This window comes from Salmo salar, chromosome ssa10 (genome assembly GCF_905237065.1).
Source record: "Salmo salar chromosome ssa10, Ssal_v3.1, whole genome shotgun sequence".
Classification (NCBI taxonomy): domain Eukaryota; kingdom Metazoa; phylum Chordata; class Actinopteri; order Salmoniformes; family Salmonidae; genus Salmo; species Salmo salar.
Window position 1 is genome coordinate 42,313,428 of NC_059451.1, and position 17,330 is coordinate 42,330,757.

Here is a 17,330-nt window from a genome sequence, read left to right on the forward strand (position 1 = left end):
ACAGACATGCAGAGATGCGATTTGCCGCCTGGTTATCAGAAGGGGGAAAGGAGAACATTAATTGTGTGTCGTCTGCATAGCAATTATAGGAGAGACCATGTGAGGATATGACAGAGCCAAGTGACTTGGTGTATAGCGAGAATAGGAGAGGGCCTAGAACAGAGCCCTGGAGGACACCAGTGGTGAGAGCGCATGGTGCGGAGACCGATTCTCGCCACGCCACCTGGTAGGAGCGACCTGTCAGGTAGGACGCAATCCAAGCGTGGGCCGCGCCAGAGATGCCCAACTCGGAGAGGGTGGAGAGGAGGATCTGATGGTTCACAGTATCAAAGGCAGCAGATAGGTCTAGAAGGATGAGAGCAGAGGAGAGAGAGTTAGCTTTAGCAGTGCGGAGAGCCTCCGTGACACAGAGAAGAGCAGTCTCAGTTGAATGCCCAGTCTTGAAACCTGACTGATTAGGATCAAGAAGGTCATTCTGAGAGAGATAGCAGGAGAGCTGGCCAAGGACGGCACGTTCAAGAGTTTTGGAGAGAAAAGAAAGAAGGGATACTGGTCTGTAGTTGTTGACATCGGAGGGATCGAGTGTAGGTTTTTTCAGAAGGGGTGCAACTCTCGCTCTCTTGAAGACGGAAGGGACGTAGCCAGCGGTCAAGGATGAGTTGATGAGTGAGGTGAGGTAGGGGAGAAGGTCTCCGGAAATGGTCTGGAGAAGAGAGGAGGGGATAGGGTCAAGTGGGCAGGTTGTTGGGCGGCCGGCCGTCACAAGACGCGAGATTTCATCTGGAGAGAGAGGGGAGAAAGAGGTCAAAGCACAGGGTAGGGCAGTGTGAGCAGGACCAGCGGTGTCGTTTGACTTAGCAAACGAGGATCGGATATCGTCAACCTTCTTTTCAAAATGATTGACGAAGTCATCCGCAGAGAGGGATGAGGGGGGGAGGAGGATTCAGGAGGGAGGAGAAGATAGCAAAGAGCTTCCTAGGGTTAGAGGCAGATGCTTGGAATTTAGAGTGGTAGAAAGTGGCTTTAGCAGCAGAGACAGAAGAGGAGAATGTAGAGAGGAGGGAGTGAAAGGATGCCAGGTCCGCAGGGAGGTGAGTTTTCCTCCATTTCCGCTCGGCTGCCCGGAGCCCTGTTCTGTGAGCTCGTAGTGAGTCGTCGAGCCACGGAGCAGGAGGGGAGGACCGAGCCGGCCTGGAGGATAGGGGACAGAGAAAATCAAAGGATGCAGAAAGGGAGGAGAGGAGGGTTGAGGAGGCAGAATCAGGAGATAGGTTGGAGAAGGTTTGAGCAGAGGGAAGAGATGATAGGATGGAAGAGGAGAGAGTAGCGGGAGAGAGAGAGCGAAGGTTGGGACGGCGCAATACCATCCGAGTAGGGGCAGAGTGAGAAGTGTTGGATGAGAGCAAGAGGGAAAAGGATACAAGGTAGTGGTCGGAGATTTGGAGGGGAGTTGCAATGAGATTAGTGGAAGAACAGCATCTAGTAAAGATGAGGTCAAGCGTATTGCCTGCCTTGTGAGTAGGGGGGGAAGGTGAGAGGGTGAGGTCAAAAGAGGAGAGGAGTGGAAAGAAGGAGGCAGAGAGGAATGAGTCAAAGGTAGACGTGGGGAGGTTAAAGTCACCCAGAACTGTGAGAGGTGAGCCATCCTCAGGAAAGGAACTTATCAAGGCGTCAAGCTCATTGATGAACTCTCCAAGGGAACCTGGAGGGCGATAAATGATAAGGATGTTAAGCTTGAAAGGACTGGTAACTGTGACAGCATGGAATTCAAATGAGGAGATAGACAGATGGGTCAGGGGAGAAAGAGAGAATGTCCACTTGGGAGAGATGAGGATTCCAGTGCCACCACCCCGCTGGCTCGATGCTCTCGGGGTATGCGAGAACACGTGGGCAGACGAAGAGAGAGCAGTAGGAGTAGCAGTGTTATCTGTGGTAATCCATGTTTCCGTCAGCGCCAGGAAGTCTAGGGACTGGAGGGTAGCATAGGCTGAGATGAACTCAGCCTTGTTGGCTGCAGACCGGCAGTTCCAGAGGCTGCCGGAGACCTGGAACTCCACGTGGGTCGTGCGCGCTGGGACCACCAGGTTAGAGTGGCAGCGGCCACGCGGTGTGAAGCGTTTGTATGGCCTGTGCAGAGGGGAGAGAACAGGGATAGACAGACACATAGTTGACAAGCTACAGAAGTGTTGTTTCTTGTATTATTGTCTCTTGTGTCTTTAGAGAACTGTTTCACTTTGATATCCTTTTTCTTCTGTCCTGATTTTCTCTTTCTTTTCTTCTGTTAACTAGATATTCTTTGTTGTTCTTCGTTAGCTTCTTCCAAAAGAGTCCCTAGCAACTGCTTAGCAACTGGTAAACAATTCAGCTAGCTAAGATAACTACAATTTCATGAAAAATAGTTATTTTTCAAAAGCCTATCTTCTTTGTTTGTTGCTTGTTTTTTCTCCTATTCAGTCTTGCAGTTTTCTTTTGCTTTTTTCCGATGTACTTCACTCTAAAAACCATGTAAATTTCAATATTTGTAGGAGCTCATTTTTCAGCTGCTGCTGCTCAAATTGGAGTTCCGGAACTATGATGTGTTGATGGTAGTTGGGCATCACATGTCTTAATGATGCAGAACTTAATGATCATTGGCAACCAGAAAAGAAGCCTCTGGAGGTACATTTTCCTGCTTGGTTATAGCCTCATACAGTTTGTTAAGTGCAGACTTGTTATTTTACTTATCCTGAGGTGGACTGTATACAACAGTCACGAAAACAGCTGAAAACTCTTGGGAAGTAAAAGGGTCGGCATTTGACCATCAGGTATTCCAAGACGGGTGAACAGTGGGTCGGCACTTTTCATCGTGCTTGAGTCAGCACAGCAGTTGTTGTTGATGAAGAGCTTGCAAAACGGCGGCCATCCAACGCAGCGCCAGTACAGTAGGCGGAGTTAATGCACAATAGCATTGGATGCCAGATGCCGATAAACCCCACAGCAGAAGGGGAGAGGGCGACAACGGTAGCCAGCTTGCCATACACTGGTCCGGTAGACAGTGTCCTACGCCCCACCTGGCGGGCACTGTTTTCCCGCAGTTCTGTTAACGATGGCATCTTTAACAGAACGTAGGTAGCTCGCTAGTTAGCGACACCATGTGCTAGTTAGCTAGCACACTGTGTCGTCCCGCCTTCCGCGTACCGGTGTCATCCTTAGGACTACCTGGCTAAACTGCAGTGCTAGCGGGAGACAGGGATGACAGGTAGGTGGGTGAAAAAACTCAGATAATAATTTTTTATTTCCCTTTTGACCCACATTCCAGTGTAACACAAGCGGGAAGGGGGGTAATTCATGCATGAACCAATGGGGTACTCGAGTGGGGGTGGGTGTTCATGCAGATGCAGGAACGCCACGAATTGTGGACTGCAGTTGCAAACTAAAGCCTCGCTTCGCCTCTTCCTCTGCGTTGGTGTATGTTGATTTACCAACCGGAAGCGCTAGCCGGAAGTTGCTCCCGTATTCGTGACGTGTTCTTGTAACTACTATTTCCATACTCAAATTTGGCGAGAGTTTGCTGATAAATTATTGCCACATTCACTACCATAGGAAAGGGATCGTGATACGACCTACAAAAATGACAACCATGTTCGCAGACACTATTCTTATTGTGTTCATATCTGTTTGCACAGCTCTGTTAGCTGAGGGTAAGTAACTACAGTAGCTAGCTAACGTTAATTTTAGCTAAGCTATCTGGCTGACTTTAGCTAGCTACCTGATACTGACTTTCTAATTTTGGCTAGCAACCTTCAAACATATTCGTGATGTATGTTATTTGGTAAACGCTGAGTGCTGTAGATGTTTTGTCATTTGGAAACATGTTTAATCCGGGGCATAAGTAGCACGACGCCTCTTAGCTTTGGGACACAACATTGGGAGTCTGCCATTATGAGGCAACAGCCATCAGAGCTAAGCATTGCGAGCTCTTGGCCAGTTCACTGGCTATCTGTAAACGACTTTGTGACAACGGCTGATGTTAAAAGGACTTTATGAAATAAATGTGATTGATGGTCACCATTGGTGTACTAATGATGATAACCGCAAACTTGTTATTTATAGTTAGTGACAGTAGCTTATGTTTCATCAGGAGATGATTGGGGCATCATCTCATACACATGCATGATTTTCTATGCACATTCATTGATATGTTGATGTATTGATTGCTCTAAATGTAGTATTTGCCTAACCTTTAAACATCTCCATCCTAAGGAATTACATGGGTGTTGGTGTATCGTACTGCAAAGTACAAGAGTCTGAAGGCAGAGGTGGAAAAGCAAAGCAAGAAATGTGAGTGTCTTAAGTACATTTTCATTGCTTTTCACAATTTACACACAGATGACATTGTTCAGTTCTTGGATCAAATCAAATTTTATTTGTCACATGCGCCGAATACAACAGTTGTAGACCTTCAACACCATAGTACCCTCAAAGCTCATCACTAAGCTAAAGATCCTGGGACTAAACACCTCCCTCTGCAACTGAATCCTGGACTTCATGACGGGCCGCCCCCAGGTGGTGAGGGTAGGTAACAACACATCTGCCATGCTGATCCTCAACACTGGAGCTCCGCAGGGGTGCGTGCCCATGACTGCATGGCGACTCCAACACCATCATTAAGTTTGCAGACGACACAACAGCGGTAGGCCTGATCAATGATGAGACGGCCTATAGGGAGGAGGTCAGAGACCTGGCCGGGTGGTGCCAGAATATCAACCTATCCCTCAACGTAACCAAGACTAAGGAGATGATTGTGGACTACAGGACAAGGGGTACCGAGCACTCCCCCATTCTCATCGACGGGGCTGTAGTGGAGCAGGTTGAGAGCTTCAAGTTCCTTGGCGTCCACATCAACAACAAACTAGAATGGTCCAAACACACCAAAACAGTCGTGAAGAGGGCACGACAAAGCCTATTCCCCCTCAGGAAACTAAAAAGATTTGGCATGGGTCCTGAGATCCTCAAAAGGTTCTACAGCTGCAACATCGAGAGCATCCTGACTGGTTACATCACTGCCTGGTACGGTAATTGCTCGGCCTCTGACCGCAAGGCACTACAAATAGTCTGGGTAGCCATTTGATTAGCTATTCAGGAGTCTTGTGGCAACCTGTCTGGATGCTCTCGATGGTGCAGCTGTAAAACCTTTTGAGGATCTGAGGCCCCATGCCAAATATTTTCAGTCTCCTGAGGGGGAATAGGTTTTGTCGTGCCCTCTTCACGACTGTCTTAGTGTGCTTGGACCATGTTAGTATGTTGGTGATGTGGACGCCAAGGAACTTGAAGCTCTCAACCTGCTCCACTACAGCCCCATCGATGAGAATGGGGGTGTGCTCGGTCCTCCTTTTCCTGTAGTCCACAATCATCTCCTTTGTCTTGATCACGTTGAGGGAGAGGTTGTTGTCCTTGCACCACACGGTCAGGTCTCTGGCCTCCCTGTAGGCTGTCTCATTGTTGTCAGTGATCAGGCCTACCACTGTTGTCATCAGTAAACTTAATGATGGTGTTGGAGTCGTGCCTGGCTGTGCAGTCATAAGTGAACAGGGAGTACAGGAGGGGACTGAGCACGCAACCCTGAGGGGCCCCCGTGTTGAGGATTAGCGTGGCGGATGTGTTGTTACCTACCCTTACCGTTGTTGTTTTCAAGGGTGACAGCTCTGTAGTGAAAAATATTTTTGTATATATATTTGAATATTTCAGTGGAGAAGAAGAAGGAAACCATTACAGAATCTGCAGGACGTCAACAGAAGAAAAAGATTGGTAAGAAAGAAGAGTCATATGTTTATACAGTATGTATTTGGACCAAAGCTTTCCTGGACCATAGCAATCGTCTCATCATCATTTTGACAAGACTATTACGATAATAGATATGACGGTTGGTGTATATAACATATGTTGTCCCCATACACAATGTTTTAATTTTAACTTCACAGAGAGACAAGAGGAGAAACTGAAGAACAACAACAGAGATCTATCCATGGTGAGAGAAATGTATTTTGTTGTCATACAAATTAAGCAAGCCAACGCCCTGTGTATTCCAACCTCATTTCCTATCTAGCTTCATTGATGAAGGGGTGACCACATTTCATCTGACTGTCCTCCGTCTTGTGTTACAGGTACGAATGAAGTCCATGTTCGCCATTGGCTTCTGTTTCACAGCGTTGATGGGAATGTTCAACTCCATGTGAGTGTACAGACAATGACAAATGATATCTGTTAGATCTAGTGGCACGGGTGGCTACTCTGTTATGATGACAAACAACTCACTGTGTTCATTGTGAGTTTTTTTGTTAAGCAATTGCTCTCAGCTCAAAGTTAGTCATTCAATGCACCTCCCTACCCACTGTTTGCTAATATCATTGTCTTGTTTTAGCTTTGATGGAAGGGTTGTGGCAAAACTGCCATTCGTCCCACTGTCCTACATTCAGGGCCTTTCCCATCGCAACCTTTTGGGCGAGGACTTCACTGACTGCTCCTTCATCTTCTTGTACATTCTCTGCACCATGTCCATCAGACAGGTAACTCAACTGACACTATCTTACCACCTGTCATGGGTTGCAATATATTGACAAGAGTAGCAAATACTGTGCTAACAAAAAGAGTAAGGAAATACATTTATGGGTTTGAAGTTGAAGGTTTCCACAGACCCAATCTCTTAAAATATGATTCCACATTCAACAGCTTACAGTTCACAACTTTCCAGAACTGGGACTTCTCATACATATCCTTGGTTTCTGTCTACTTGCTATTTAAATATTTTTCCCATCCATCCACAGAACATCCAGAAGATGCTCGGTCTGGCCCCCTCCAGAGCTGCCACCAAGCAGGCTGGAGGTTTTTTGGGACCCCCTCCCCAGGCAGCTAAGTTCTCCTAAGAACCAAGCACATGGGTGGTGTTCCAGGCTCACTACATTAGATTACAGTCCAATGGTTGTGTACCATGTCATCGAGTGCGCAGCCGAGCATCAGATCCTATATCATATGATGTGATTTTTGAAATGTAGTCTGCTTAGAACGCGTCTTCAATCCTATTTCTACACTGTGACTGTCTGGCCACAGAGAGAAGGGAGAGGACAGCCCCCTCATCTGTACAGAGAATGACATTGCTGTCACAGCGATGGATGGGACGACTCTTTGTATACATTGAATACCATCAGCAGCTACTATATCATTCATTCATTACCTGTACCCATTATTTCATTGAAGTTTGTAGTGTACCTGGTTTTACCCATTTTCCTTATTTTAGTTTTAGTTCGTTTAGTTTGACATAAAAGTAGCTATGATTGTGAGTGCTAATGATTTACAAAATGTTACAAAAGTGTGAAATATATCCTGTTTATATTCAGATAAACATTGTGATAAGATGCTAAACAAAAATCGTATGAGATGGAATAAATTAAGCAGAACTGGGAGTGGATTGGCTGTTTGGTTCATCAGTACATTATGTGATTGCCTGGCTCTGTAGTATTTCATTTCTTATTGAATAAATGTTTTATCACATTTTAGCCTGTTTGATGCTGTTTTCTTTTCTTTCTTTGCAATTGTGTATGATTTATGGCTGCTACCACAGAATATTATAAGTAAAACAAGTATTCATGACTTTGGTGGTTCCTATCTTAGAAAGCCATAAGTGGGTTAATGAGTCAGCAGAAAATTGTTACTCAATAGTCTACAATATTGGAGCTGGGCTGGGGCCAACAACACACAGATCAAGAGGACTGCTAAATTAATTGTCAGGGTCATTCCTATGATACAGTGCCTTTGTCTCCAGGAATGATCAGTTCTTATTTAGTGTAAATGTAAAGCCTTTTGTAATCCACATTTTAAGGTCAGGTGTCTACCTTTACACAAAAATATGGATCCTGAAAGGGAATTGAATTTTTACATTGTAATTGAATTCATGTTATTACACTTTTTTTGTCAGTGGATATCGGGGTTTTTTGCCATGTCCACAGGTGATATTTATCGACTTCCACAAGAAATATAAGCCATATAATAATAACATTTACCAAACCTTTAACTATTTTATAGTCCTAGTTAAAGTATTTTTCATCAGTAATGATTTTTTTTCATGATTATTGTATTTATTTTATTGAAAATATTCTGTGTGTCCCTGATACCACTTTCCAGTCTGTTAGTTTGTTGTAATTCTCCATTTAAGAAAACAACACTTTCCTATAATGACCCCACATTCAGAAAGTGTGGGAAAACTATGGTGCAAAGCTACATAAATATAAACACTCAGTTATATCTATGTGTCCATGTTTCAGGTTGTTAGTCTGTATGTCCTACTCATCAATGTCCACCCTGTTAGGCTAAATTGTAGAGAACATTTAAAATGTTAAAATATGTTTGATAGAGCAGTTAAAATCCTGTTCAAGTGTTCACCATTACGCTAGCTCAATCTTGCTTACTCACAGAGCTATCGCTAATTTAGGCTCAACATGTCCACCCAGTTAGGATTATGCACTCAAACAGTTTTTAAGTGCCTGAGCTTGACCAATATGTTTTTCTGAAAGTCAAACATGTCCTTTTTCTGATATACAGTACCAGTCAAAAGCTTGGCAACACATTCAAGGGTATTTCTTTATTTTATACTATTTTCAACATTTTCCACCCTTTGCCTTGATTAAAGCTTTGCACATTCTTGGCATTCTCTCAACCAGCTTCACCTGGAATGCTTTTCCAACAGTCTTGAAGGAGTTCCCACATATGCTGAGCACTTAATGGCTGCTTTTCCTTCACTCTGCAGTCCAACTCATCCCAAACATCAATTGGGTTGAGATCGGGTGATTGTGGAGGGCAGGTCATCTGATGCAGCACTCCATCACTCCCCTTCTTGGTCAAATAGCCCTTACACAGCCTGGAGGTGTGTTGGGTCATTGCCCTGTTGAAAAACAAATGATAGTCCCACTAAGCGCTGTTGGGTTCGGGGTGAAACTTTGAACATTGCTATACTAGAGACATTGTTATACCCAAAAACATAGTATATAAAGGAGTGAAAGAGACTGTTTTATACATCAGAAGTTAATGGTTATCTGCAGGAGACAGATGGCTGTGGAATGTGTTAAGGGATACGGGTGGAGATCTTTGGATTAGGCCTCAAGGGTGTTGAGGTCAGGTCAGTTTCCCTTAAGGGAGAAACAATGGTTTATTATCCTATCACTCCGTCTTCCTGTCAGACCATAAAACATGTAAGGATTGGAAAGAAGGAGGAGTGTCTAAATTGGAGTATATATACTTGTGGTGGTGGAAACGTGATGTCTGAATGCAGCTGTATCGACCCTTTGGGAAGAATTACACTTGGTTAAGCTTCTCTAGTGTCCGTGAGTTATTTACTCTGAAAATTAGAACCTAACAGCGCAAACCAGATGGGATGGCGTATCGCTGCAGAATGCTGTGGTAGCCATCCTGGTTAGGTGTGCCTTGAATTCTAAATAAATCACTGACCATGTCACCAGCAAAGCACCCCCACACCATCACATCTCCTCCTCCATGCTTCTCGGTGGGTACCACACATGCAAAGATCATCCATTCACCTACTCTGCGTCTCACAAAGACACGGTGGTTGGACCAAAAATCGCACATTTGGACTCATCAGACCAAAGGACAGATTTCCCCCGGTCTAATGTTCATTACTCGTGTTTCTTGGCCCAAGCAAGTCTCTTCTTATTGGTGTCCTTTAGTAGTGCTTTTTTTTTTACCAGTAATTCGACAATGAAGGCCTAAATCACCCAGTCTCCTCTGAACAGATGATGTTGATGTGTCTGTTACTTGCAATTTCTGAGGCTGGTAACTAATGAACTTATGCTCTGCAGCAGAGGTAACTCTGGGTCTTCCTTTCCTGTGGCGGTCCTCATGATAGACAGTTTCATCATAGCGCTTGATGGTTTTTGGGACTGCACTTGAAGAAACTTTCAAAGTTCTTGAAATGTCCCGGATTGACTGACCTTCATGTCTTAAAGTAATGATGGACTGTCATTTCTAGTTGCTTATTTGAGCTGTTCTTGCCATGATATGGACTTGGTCTTATACCAAATAGGGCTATCTTCTGTATACCACCCATACCTTGTCACAAACCAACTGATTGGCTCAAACTTATTAAGAAGGAAAGAAATTCCACAAATACATTTTTAACAAGGCACACTTGTTAATTTAAATGCATTCCAGGTGACGACCTGTTTGAGAGAATGCAGAGCGTGTGCAAAGCTGTCATCAAGGCAAAGGGGGTCTACTTTGAAGAATCTCAAATATAAAATGTTTAGATTTTTTTCAGCACTTTTTTGGTTACTACATGATTCCATATGTGTTATTTCATAGTTTGATGTCTTCACTATTATTCTACAATGTAGAAAATAGTGAAAAATAAAGAAAAACCCTTGAATGAGTAGTTGTGTCCAAACTTTTGACTGGTACTGTATATATATATTTTTTTTTTCCAAAAAAACATTGAGATCCAAATGGCACCGCATTGTAGGAATGACCCGGTTATTGACACTTGCGTCCTCATGACCTAAACTGTGATGTAAGGGGCCAACTCAATTTACCAGGTTTTAGAATTAACGTCGAAACACTTATTTCAAATACTCAAGGATCCGGATGATACAGTCCATATATGTGTGAAAGGCAAGCTATCAGACACCCTGAAACTAATCCCGCCCATATTGTGTAATTGCTGAGATTTGAACTCTGCAGTCATATTCATACAGTATTTCCACACAGGTTGGGTAATAGCTACTATTTTACACATTCCCTGTTTACGAGGGGCGAAGTGCGTCTGTCGGATACGATATCTGCTGACTTGCGTCAATAAAACGTCAAATCCAAAGCAGGACGAAAGCTTCGATTTACGGAACAGAAGACGGTAGGAACAGTCAAATTATTAAAGAAGTGTGATTTTGAGTAAATATGCAGAATGACTCGGTTTAGCTCGCTTCTAGGCTAGGTCTGAAGCCTGCGTTTTTGCTGCGTTGTGAAAGGGCGTGTTTATAATGTTGCTGGCTGTCTGGAGGACGTTTTCTTCTGCAAATGCGCATGCTAACTAAATTTGTAAAAGTCTACATGCACGTACATACATATTTAGCTAGCAAAATATTTTTCCCATGCGCTATTGTTTGCCTGAAACTGCCGAAAAGCTTACCTTTTAATAATGTTGCAGTCTGATCACTCCTATTTTATTTGTCCTACAGGTAATTCACACACAGTTGGACACAGTCGAACATGGCCCAGCTTCTAGAGTCTATGCCTGGTGCCTCCACTGGACAGGTCGTGGTGACGGACCACTTAAATTTCTGGGGCGGGTGCAGAGTTAAACCCAAGGATGGAATAAACCCGGAGCCCGTCCACGAACCTGCAACTGGTTTGTAGCATACTACATACACTATACTATTTACTAAATCAAATTATATTCGTCACATGCTTCGTAAACAACCGGCGTGGACTAACAGTGAAATGCTTTTACTCGTAGGCTTTCTGATTTAATAGAGCTGTAGGCATATATCTCAGATGTATTGAATGTTTTTAGATACATTACTGTGTTAGTGTTGTAGTAAAAAGGTATCTCAGCGCACAGTTGACCAGACAGATTTCCTAGTTGACCAGTATCTGGAATGTCAGTGTCAAGGTTCACTGACCTCTTATGTTGTTTAGTTTCAATTAGAGTATTATTACCTCACTATTTGGAGTCAGCAAGAGTTCACTGACCAATTTACAATATGCCCCCCAAGATGCCCATGGATTCTGTTTGCCAGTTGGATGTTTGTGAAGTGTTTATTTGTCTTTTTCATCTGGTGTCTGCAGGACGTAAGCTGTGTGACATGTTTCCATGTGGGAAAGAGGAGGTGGACCAGGCCATCCAAAGTGCACATGCTGCCTACCTAAAGTGGAGCAAGATGGCAGGCATGGAGAGGGCCCGAGTTATGCTGGAGGCTGCTCGCATCATCAGGGTGAGACATGTCATGTGAGCAGAATGCTGCATAATGCTTGCATAACATTGCTGTTAGAATTAGAATATTAGCTACTGAACAGAGAAATTATATTTCTCTTTAATTAAATAATTTCAGACTTTTCATGAGTGCATTGCATTCCATACCTCTTTACAGTGTACAGCAGGGGAATGGAGTTACATTTAATGAATCTGAGGCCCTTTTTGTCGAGTTAACTCTGTACCAAGCAGTCTTTATAAGTGATTGTCACTACGACATTGCTCGATCCAATATTGATATTTCTTAATTCCATTACTTTACTTTTAGATTAGTGTATTTTTGTGAACTGTTAGATATTACTGTGCTGTTGGAGCTAGGAACACAAGCATTTCCCTACACCCACAATAACATCTGCTAAATATGTGTGACCAATCAAATTTGTTTGATTTGAGGACATACATTGCTGATTGGAACATTCTTGCTGTTACACATAATCCCAAATATTAGTGGTGAACTGAAGTTGCTTTAAAGGTTTCTGGGAACAGTGCCAGGAAAGTTTTGAAAATGTTACACAACATAATTGAACGTGGTTGAAAATGTGCAATCTTAGTTATTTATTAAATGCACAGGCATAGTACGCTGTAAACTCCAATGTGCTGTCTACTCAAAACCTTTGAGGAAACCTGTTGCATTTAATGAGTACAGTTACTTAAAGTTATTTTGTGGTCATTACTCAAACAGTTTTGAGTTGTATCATCTTGAAACATTTTTGTAATACCCCTACTAAGCCACGCCTCCAATATAATTTCCCAAAGCGCTCTTTGCCTTTTTGAGGAATTGTTGAGTTACCATCCATGACTGTATTTTATTGTAACAGAGACATGGTTGTTGAATTTGTTCATATTCAGTCCTGTGGCCTTCACCATGTGAGTTCCTAGGTGAATGTTATCGTTACCTGCCGCCCCCGTGGTTAGAGCATTGGGCCAGTAACCGAAAGGTTGCTGGATCAAATCACCGAGCTGACAAGGTAAAAATCCTGTCGTTCTGTCCCTGAACAAGACAGTTAACCCACTGTTCCCTGGTAGGCCGTCATTGTAAATAGGAATTTGTTCTTAACTGACTTGCCTAGTTAAAGGTTAGCGAGAGAGCGATAATTAAACTCTTTAGGACATTACATTTCTCGTGAGGCCTTATTTTGAGGCCTAGCTTTACAGTTTAGAGGCCACATCACACCTGCAAGTGGCACAATTCCGGTAACTTTCCGAAAATTCCCAGATTTATGCAAAAAAAAAAATGCTGGGAGGAGGATTTCCAGGAATCTTCTAATCGGGATTTCTGGGAAATTTACCAGAATTTTGCAAATCATGTTATGCTGGTTTGCAAAGTAATATGTAATTCCTATTGAAATTCAGCTAGCGTTAGGATATCTAACAGTTAGACTTTTTACTCAATTGCAACCTGCATTCATGATGACTGCCACCGTTATGAACTGTGTGAGGAGAGTACCTAAACCATTTCAACTAATGGATAACCATTTCAGTAATGGGTGCAAAAATTCTAACTAAATAATTCAATTAGTTTAGAAAAAATTGTTATTGATCTTTGTGTAGCATAAGATTAATTAATCAATCACTCAATGTACATTGACTCCTGTGGCGGACTGCACTAGCATCGACTAGTCCCCGCGATATGCAACTTTTAAGGGAAGTCAGGAACCAATACACGCAGTCATTCAGGAAAGCAAAGGCTAGCTTTTTCAAACAGAAATTTGCATCCTGTAGTTCTAACTCCAAAAAGTTTTGGGACACTGTAAAGTCCATGGAGAATAAGAGCACCTCCTCCTAGCTGCTCACTGCACTGAGGCTAGGTAACACTGTCACACCACTGATAAATCCACGATAATTGAGAATTTCAATAAGCATTTCTCTACGGCTGGCCATGCTTTCCTCCTGGCTACCCCAACCCCGGCCATCAGCTCCACACCCCCCCGCAGCAACTTGCCCAAGCCTCCCCAGCTTCTCCTTCACCCAAATCCAGATATCAGGTGTTCTGAAAGAGCTGCAAAACCTGGACCCGTACAAATCAGCTGGGCTAGACAATCTGGACCCTCTCTTTCTAAAATTATCCGCCGCCATTGTTGCAATCCCTATTGCCTGTCTGTTCAACCTCTTTCGTATCGTCCGAGATCCCTAAAGATTTGAAACCTGCCGCGGTCATCCCCCTCTTCAAAGGTGGTGACACACTAGTCCCAAACTGTTATAGACCTATATCCATCCTGCCCTGCCTTTCTAAAGTCTTCAAAAGTTAAGTTAACGAACAGATCACTGACATTTCGAATCCCACCGTACCTTCGCCGCTGTGCAATCTGGTTTCCGAGCTGGTCAGGTGCACCTCAGCCACGTTCAAGGTACTAAACGATATCATAACCGGCATCGATAAAAGACAGTACTGTGCAGCCGTGTTCATCGACCTGGCCAAGGCTTTCGACTCTGTCAATCACCACATTCTTATCGGCAGACTAAACATCCTTGGTTTCGCAAATGACTGCCTCGCCTGGTTCACCAACTACTTCTCAGACAGTTCAGTGTGTCAAATCGGAGGGCCTGTTGTCCGGACCTCTTGCATGGGGGTGCCACAGGGTTCAATTCTCGGGTCCGACTCTTTTCTCTGTATATATCAATGATGTCGCTCTTGCTGCGGGTGATTCTCTGATCCACCTCTACGCAGACGACACCATTCTGTATACATCTGGCCCTTCTTTGGACACTGTGTTAACTAACCTCCAAACGAGCTTCAATGCCATACAACTCTCCTTCCGTGGCCTCCAACTGCTCTGAAGTGCTAGTAAAACCAAATGCATGCTTTTCAACCATTCGCTGCCCGCACCCACCCGACGAGCATCACTACTCTGGATGGTTCTGACTTAGAATATGTGGACAACTACAAATACCTAGGTGTCTGGTTAGACTGTAAACTCTCCTTCCAGACTCATATTAAACATCTCCAATCCAAAATTAAATCTAGAATCGGCTTCCTATTTCGCAACAAATCCTCCTTCACGCACGCCGCCAAACATACCCTCGTAAAACTGACTATCCTATCGATCCTCAACTTTGGCGTCGTCATTTACAAAATAGCCTCCAACACTCTACCCAGCAAATTGGATGCAGTCTATCACAGTGCCATCCGTTTTGTCACCAAAGCCCCTTATATCACCCTCCACTGTGACCTGTATGCTTTAGTCGGCTGGCCCTCGCTACATATTCGTCGCCAGACCCACTGGCTTCAGGTCATTTATAAGTCTATGCTAGGTAAAGCTCCGCCTTATCTCAGCTCACTGGTCACGATAACAACACGCACGCGCTCCAGCAGGTATATCTCACTGGTCATCCCTAAAGCCAACACCTCCTTCGGCTGCCTTTCCTTCCAGTTCTCTGCTGCCAATGACTGGAACGAATTGCTGAAGCTGGAGACTTATATTTCCCTCACTAACTTTAAACATCAGCTATCTGAGCAGCTAACCGATCACTGCAGCTGTACATAGCCCATCTGTAAATAGCCCATCCAATCTACCTAACTCATCCCCATACTGTTTTTATTTACTTTTCTGCTCTTTTGCACACCAGTATTTCTACTTGCACATCATCTGCTATTAATCACTCCAGTGTTAATTTGCTAAACTGTAATTACTTCGCTACTATAGCCTATTTATTGCCTTAGCTCCTCACGCAATTTCCACACACTGTATATAGACTTTCTTTTTTTTCTATTGTGTTATTGACTGTACGCTTGTTTATTCCATGTGTAACTCTGTGTCACACTGCTTTGCTTTATCTTGGCCAGGTCGCAGTTGTAAATGAGAACTTGTTCTCAACTAGCTTACCTGGTTAAATAAATACAAAAACACATATGAAAAACTATTCCAAAAAGTCAACCTGCAGTAGAGCATGCTGGGTAAAAGTAAATTTCTTTAAAAATGTAGTTGTGAATTCTCATTTAGTTTTGAGTCAGTACCACATAGACATTTGAGGTAATAATGATTTTTCATTGATTCAGTTCAACTTACTAGAAGTATTTGAGTGTAAAATGCCTCGGGGTTTACAGTGTGCTGTACCTCAGTGATCACATTTTAGAAAACAAATGGGTGATCTCGGGAATCAAACCCACTACCCTGACGTTACAAGCGCAATGCTCTACCAACTAAGCTACAAAGGACCACTATTCCCAATGCTGTTAATAGGAGAGAAGAGACAACATTGCCAAGTTGGAGGTGATCAACAATGGGAAGTCTATCACAGAGGCCCGGGTGGACATTGATATTTCCTGGCAGACCTTAGAGTACTACGCTGGCATTGCTGGCACACTGGCAGGTGGGAACACACTTTGTGGAGACATGTATAAACAAAATGATTTTGACCAATTACCATCTGATGCTATTGTGGTTCTCAAACACATACATTGTATTGTTATAGGCCTGACTATTTTCTTCTCTTTAAACGACGTATGCTTCACTTTTCTTTGTTTTATGCTTATGGGCATAGTGACAGGTTTTTAGCTTTTACTGAATGATGCATAACACAGACAAATTTGTTGCACCTTAATAATGAATCACACAACTACAATATATCTGCAATAGCATTCATAGCAATGTTACAGTTTACCTTTCATTCACCTCAGGCCAGCACATCCAACTGCCCGGAGGATCCTTTGCTTACACCAGACGGGAGGCCCTGGGGGTATGTGTGGGCATCGGGGCCTGGAACTACCCCTTCCAGATCGCCTGTTGGAAGTCTGCTCCTGCCCTGGCCTGTGGTACGCTTGCCATGACCTCCAGCGTTCATGCATTACCATCACCCTGTGGAATGTTGTTTTGCTTCACATTTCAGTTCTGATTAGATGACTTAAAACTAATCAATACATATTTCATTATTTTGTATAATGAACGTATCTGTTCTTTTTCATGGAAATGTTTAAATTAACTATGCATATGAAGAGGAATAGTAGATTTGACCGGTGTCTCTGAATGTCTTTTTAGAGACAGATTGTACTGTGAGTGAAACTAAGTATTTATTTATTTATTTACTGCTGGGTCTCTTTATCCACAGGTAATGCCATGGTGTTCAAGCCTTCTCCTTTCACTGCTGTGACCGCCGTGATTCTGGCTGAGATCTACAAAGAGGCTGGGGTACCTGATGGGCTCTTCAACGTGGTGCAGGGTGGGGCGGAGACCGGCACCCTGCTCTGTAATCACCCCGGCGTGGCTAAGGTGTCCTTCACTGGCAGTGTCCCAACTGGGAAGAAGGTACAGACTGAAACAAAATACTTTATTGGGTGTTTACCAAGGTTGTAATCATTAGGCACCAAACATAAGAAAATGGA

General features: G+C 43.5%; 2 protein-coding genes across 3 annotated transcripts in view; both read left to right on the forward strand.

Moving 5' to 3' along the window:
• The first annotated feature begins 2,981 nt into the window (after positions 1 to 2,981).
• Positions 2,982 to 7,532, forward strand: tmco1 (transmembrane and coiled-coil domains 1). Of its 2 annotated transcripts, none has more exons than XM_014123298.2 (7): positions 2,982 to 3,238; positions 4,243 to 4,320; positions 5,728 to 5,787; positions 5,961 to 6,007; positions 6,144 to 6,211; positions 6,401 to 6,545; positions 6,804 to 7,532. In XM_014123298.2, exons 1-7 carry the CDS (start codon positions 3,232 to 3,234, stop codon positions 6,900 to 6,902), a joined length of 504 nt encoding a protein of 167 aa, XP_013978773.1. In that variant the 5' UTR covers positions 2,982 to 3,231; the 3' UTR covers positions 6,903 to 7,532.
• A 3,255-nt stretch (positions 7,533 to 10,787) lies between these two features.
• aldh9a1a.1 (aldehyde dehydrogenase 9 family, member A1a, tandem duplicate 1) overlaps positions 10,788 to 17,330 on the forward strand; it is a 28,054-nt gene continuing 21,511 nt past the window's right edge. The window contains exons 1-6 of the mRNA NM_001140102.1: positions 10,788 to 10,891; positions 11,217 to 11,386; positions 11,827 to 11,972; positions 16,192 to 16,321; positions 16,629 to 16,763; positions 17,057 to 17,253. Coding sequence (NP_001133574.1) covers positions 11,248 to 11,386; positions 11,827 to 11,972; positions 16,192 to 16,321; positions 16,629 to 16,763; positions 17,057 to 17,253 — 747 coding nt within the window. The 5' untranslated portion in view covers positions 10,788 to 10,891; positions 11,217 to 11,247. The remainder of the gene's footprint in view (positions 10,892 to 11,216; positions 11,387 to 11,826; positions 11,973 to 16,191; positions 16,322 to 16,628; positions 16,764 to 17,056; positions 17,254 to 17,330) is intronic.

What these genes read in the sequence shown, in the direction of transcription:
- tmco1 (XM_014123298.2), top strand. An exon ending in GGAAAAGCAAAGCAAGAAAT is followed by an intron (nt 4,321 to 5,727) that starts GTGAGTGTCTTA and finishes TGAATATTTCAG; the next exon opens with TGGAGAAGAAGAAGGAAACC. An exon ending in GCACCATGTCCATCAGACAG is followed by an intron (nt 6,546 to 6,803) that starts GTAACTCAACTG and finishes ATCCATCCACAG; the next exon opens with AACATCCAGAAGATGCTCGG.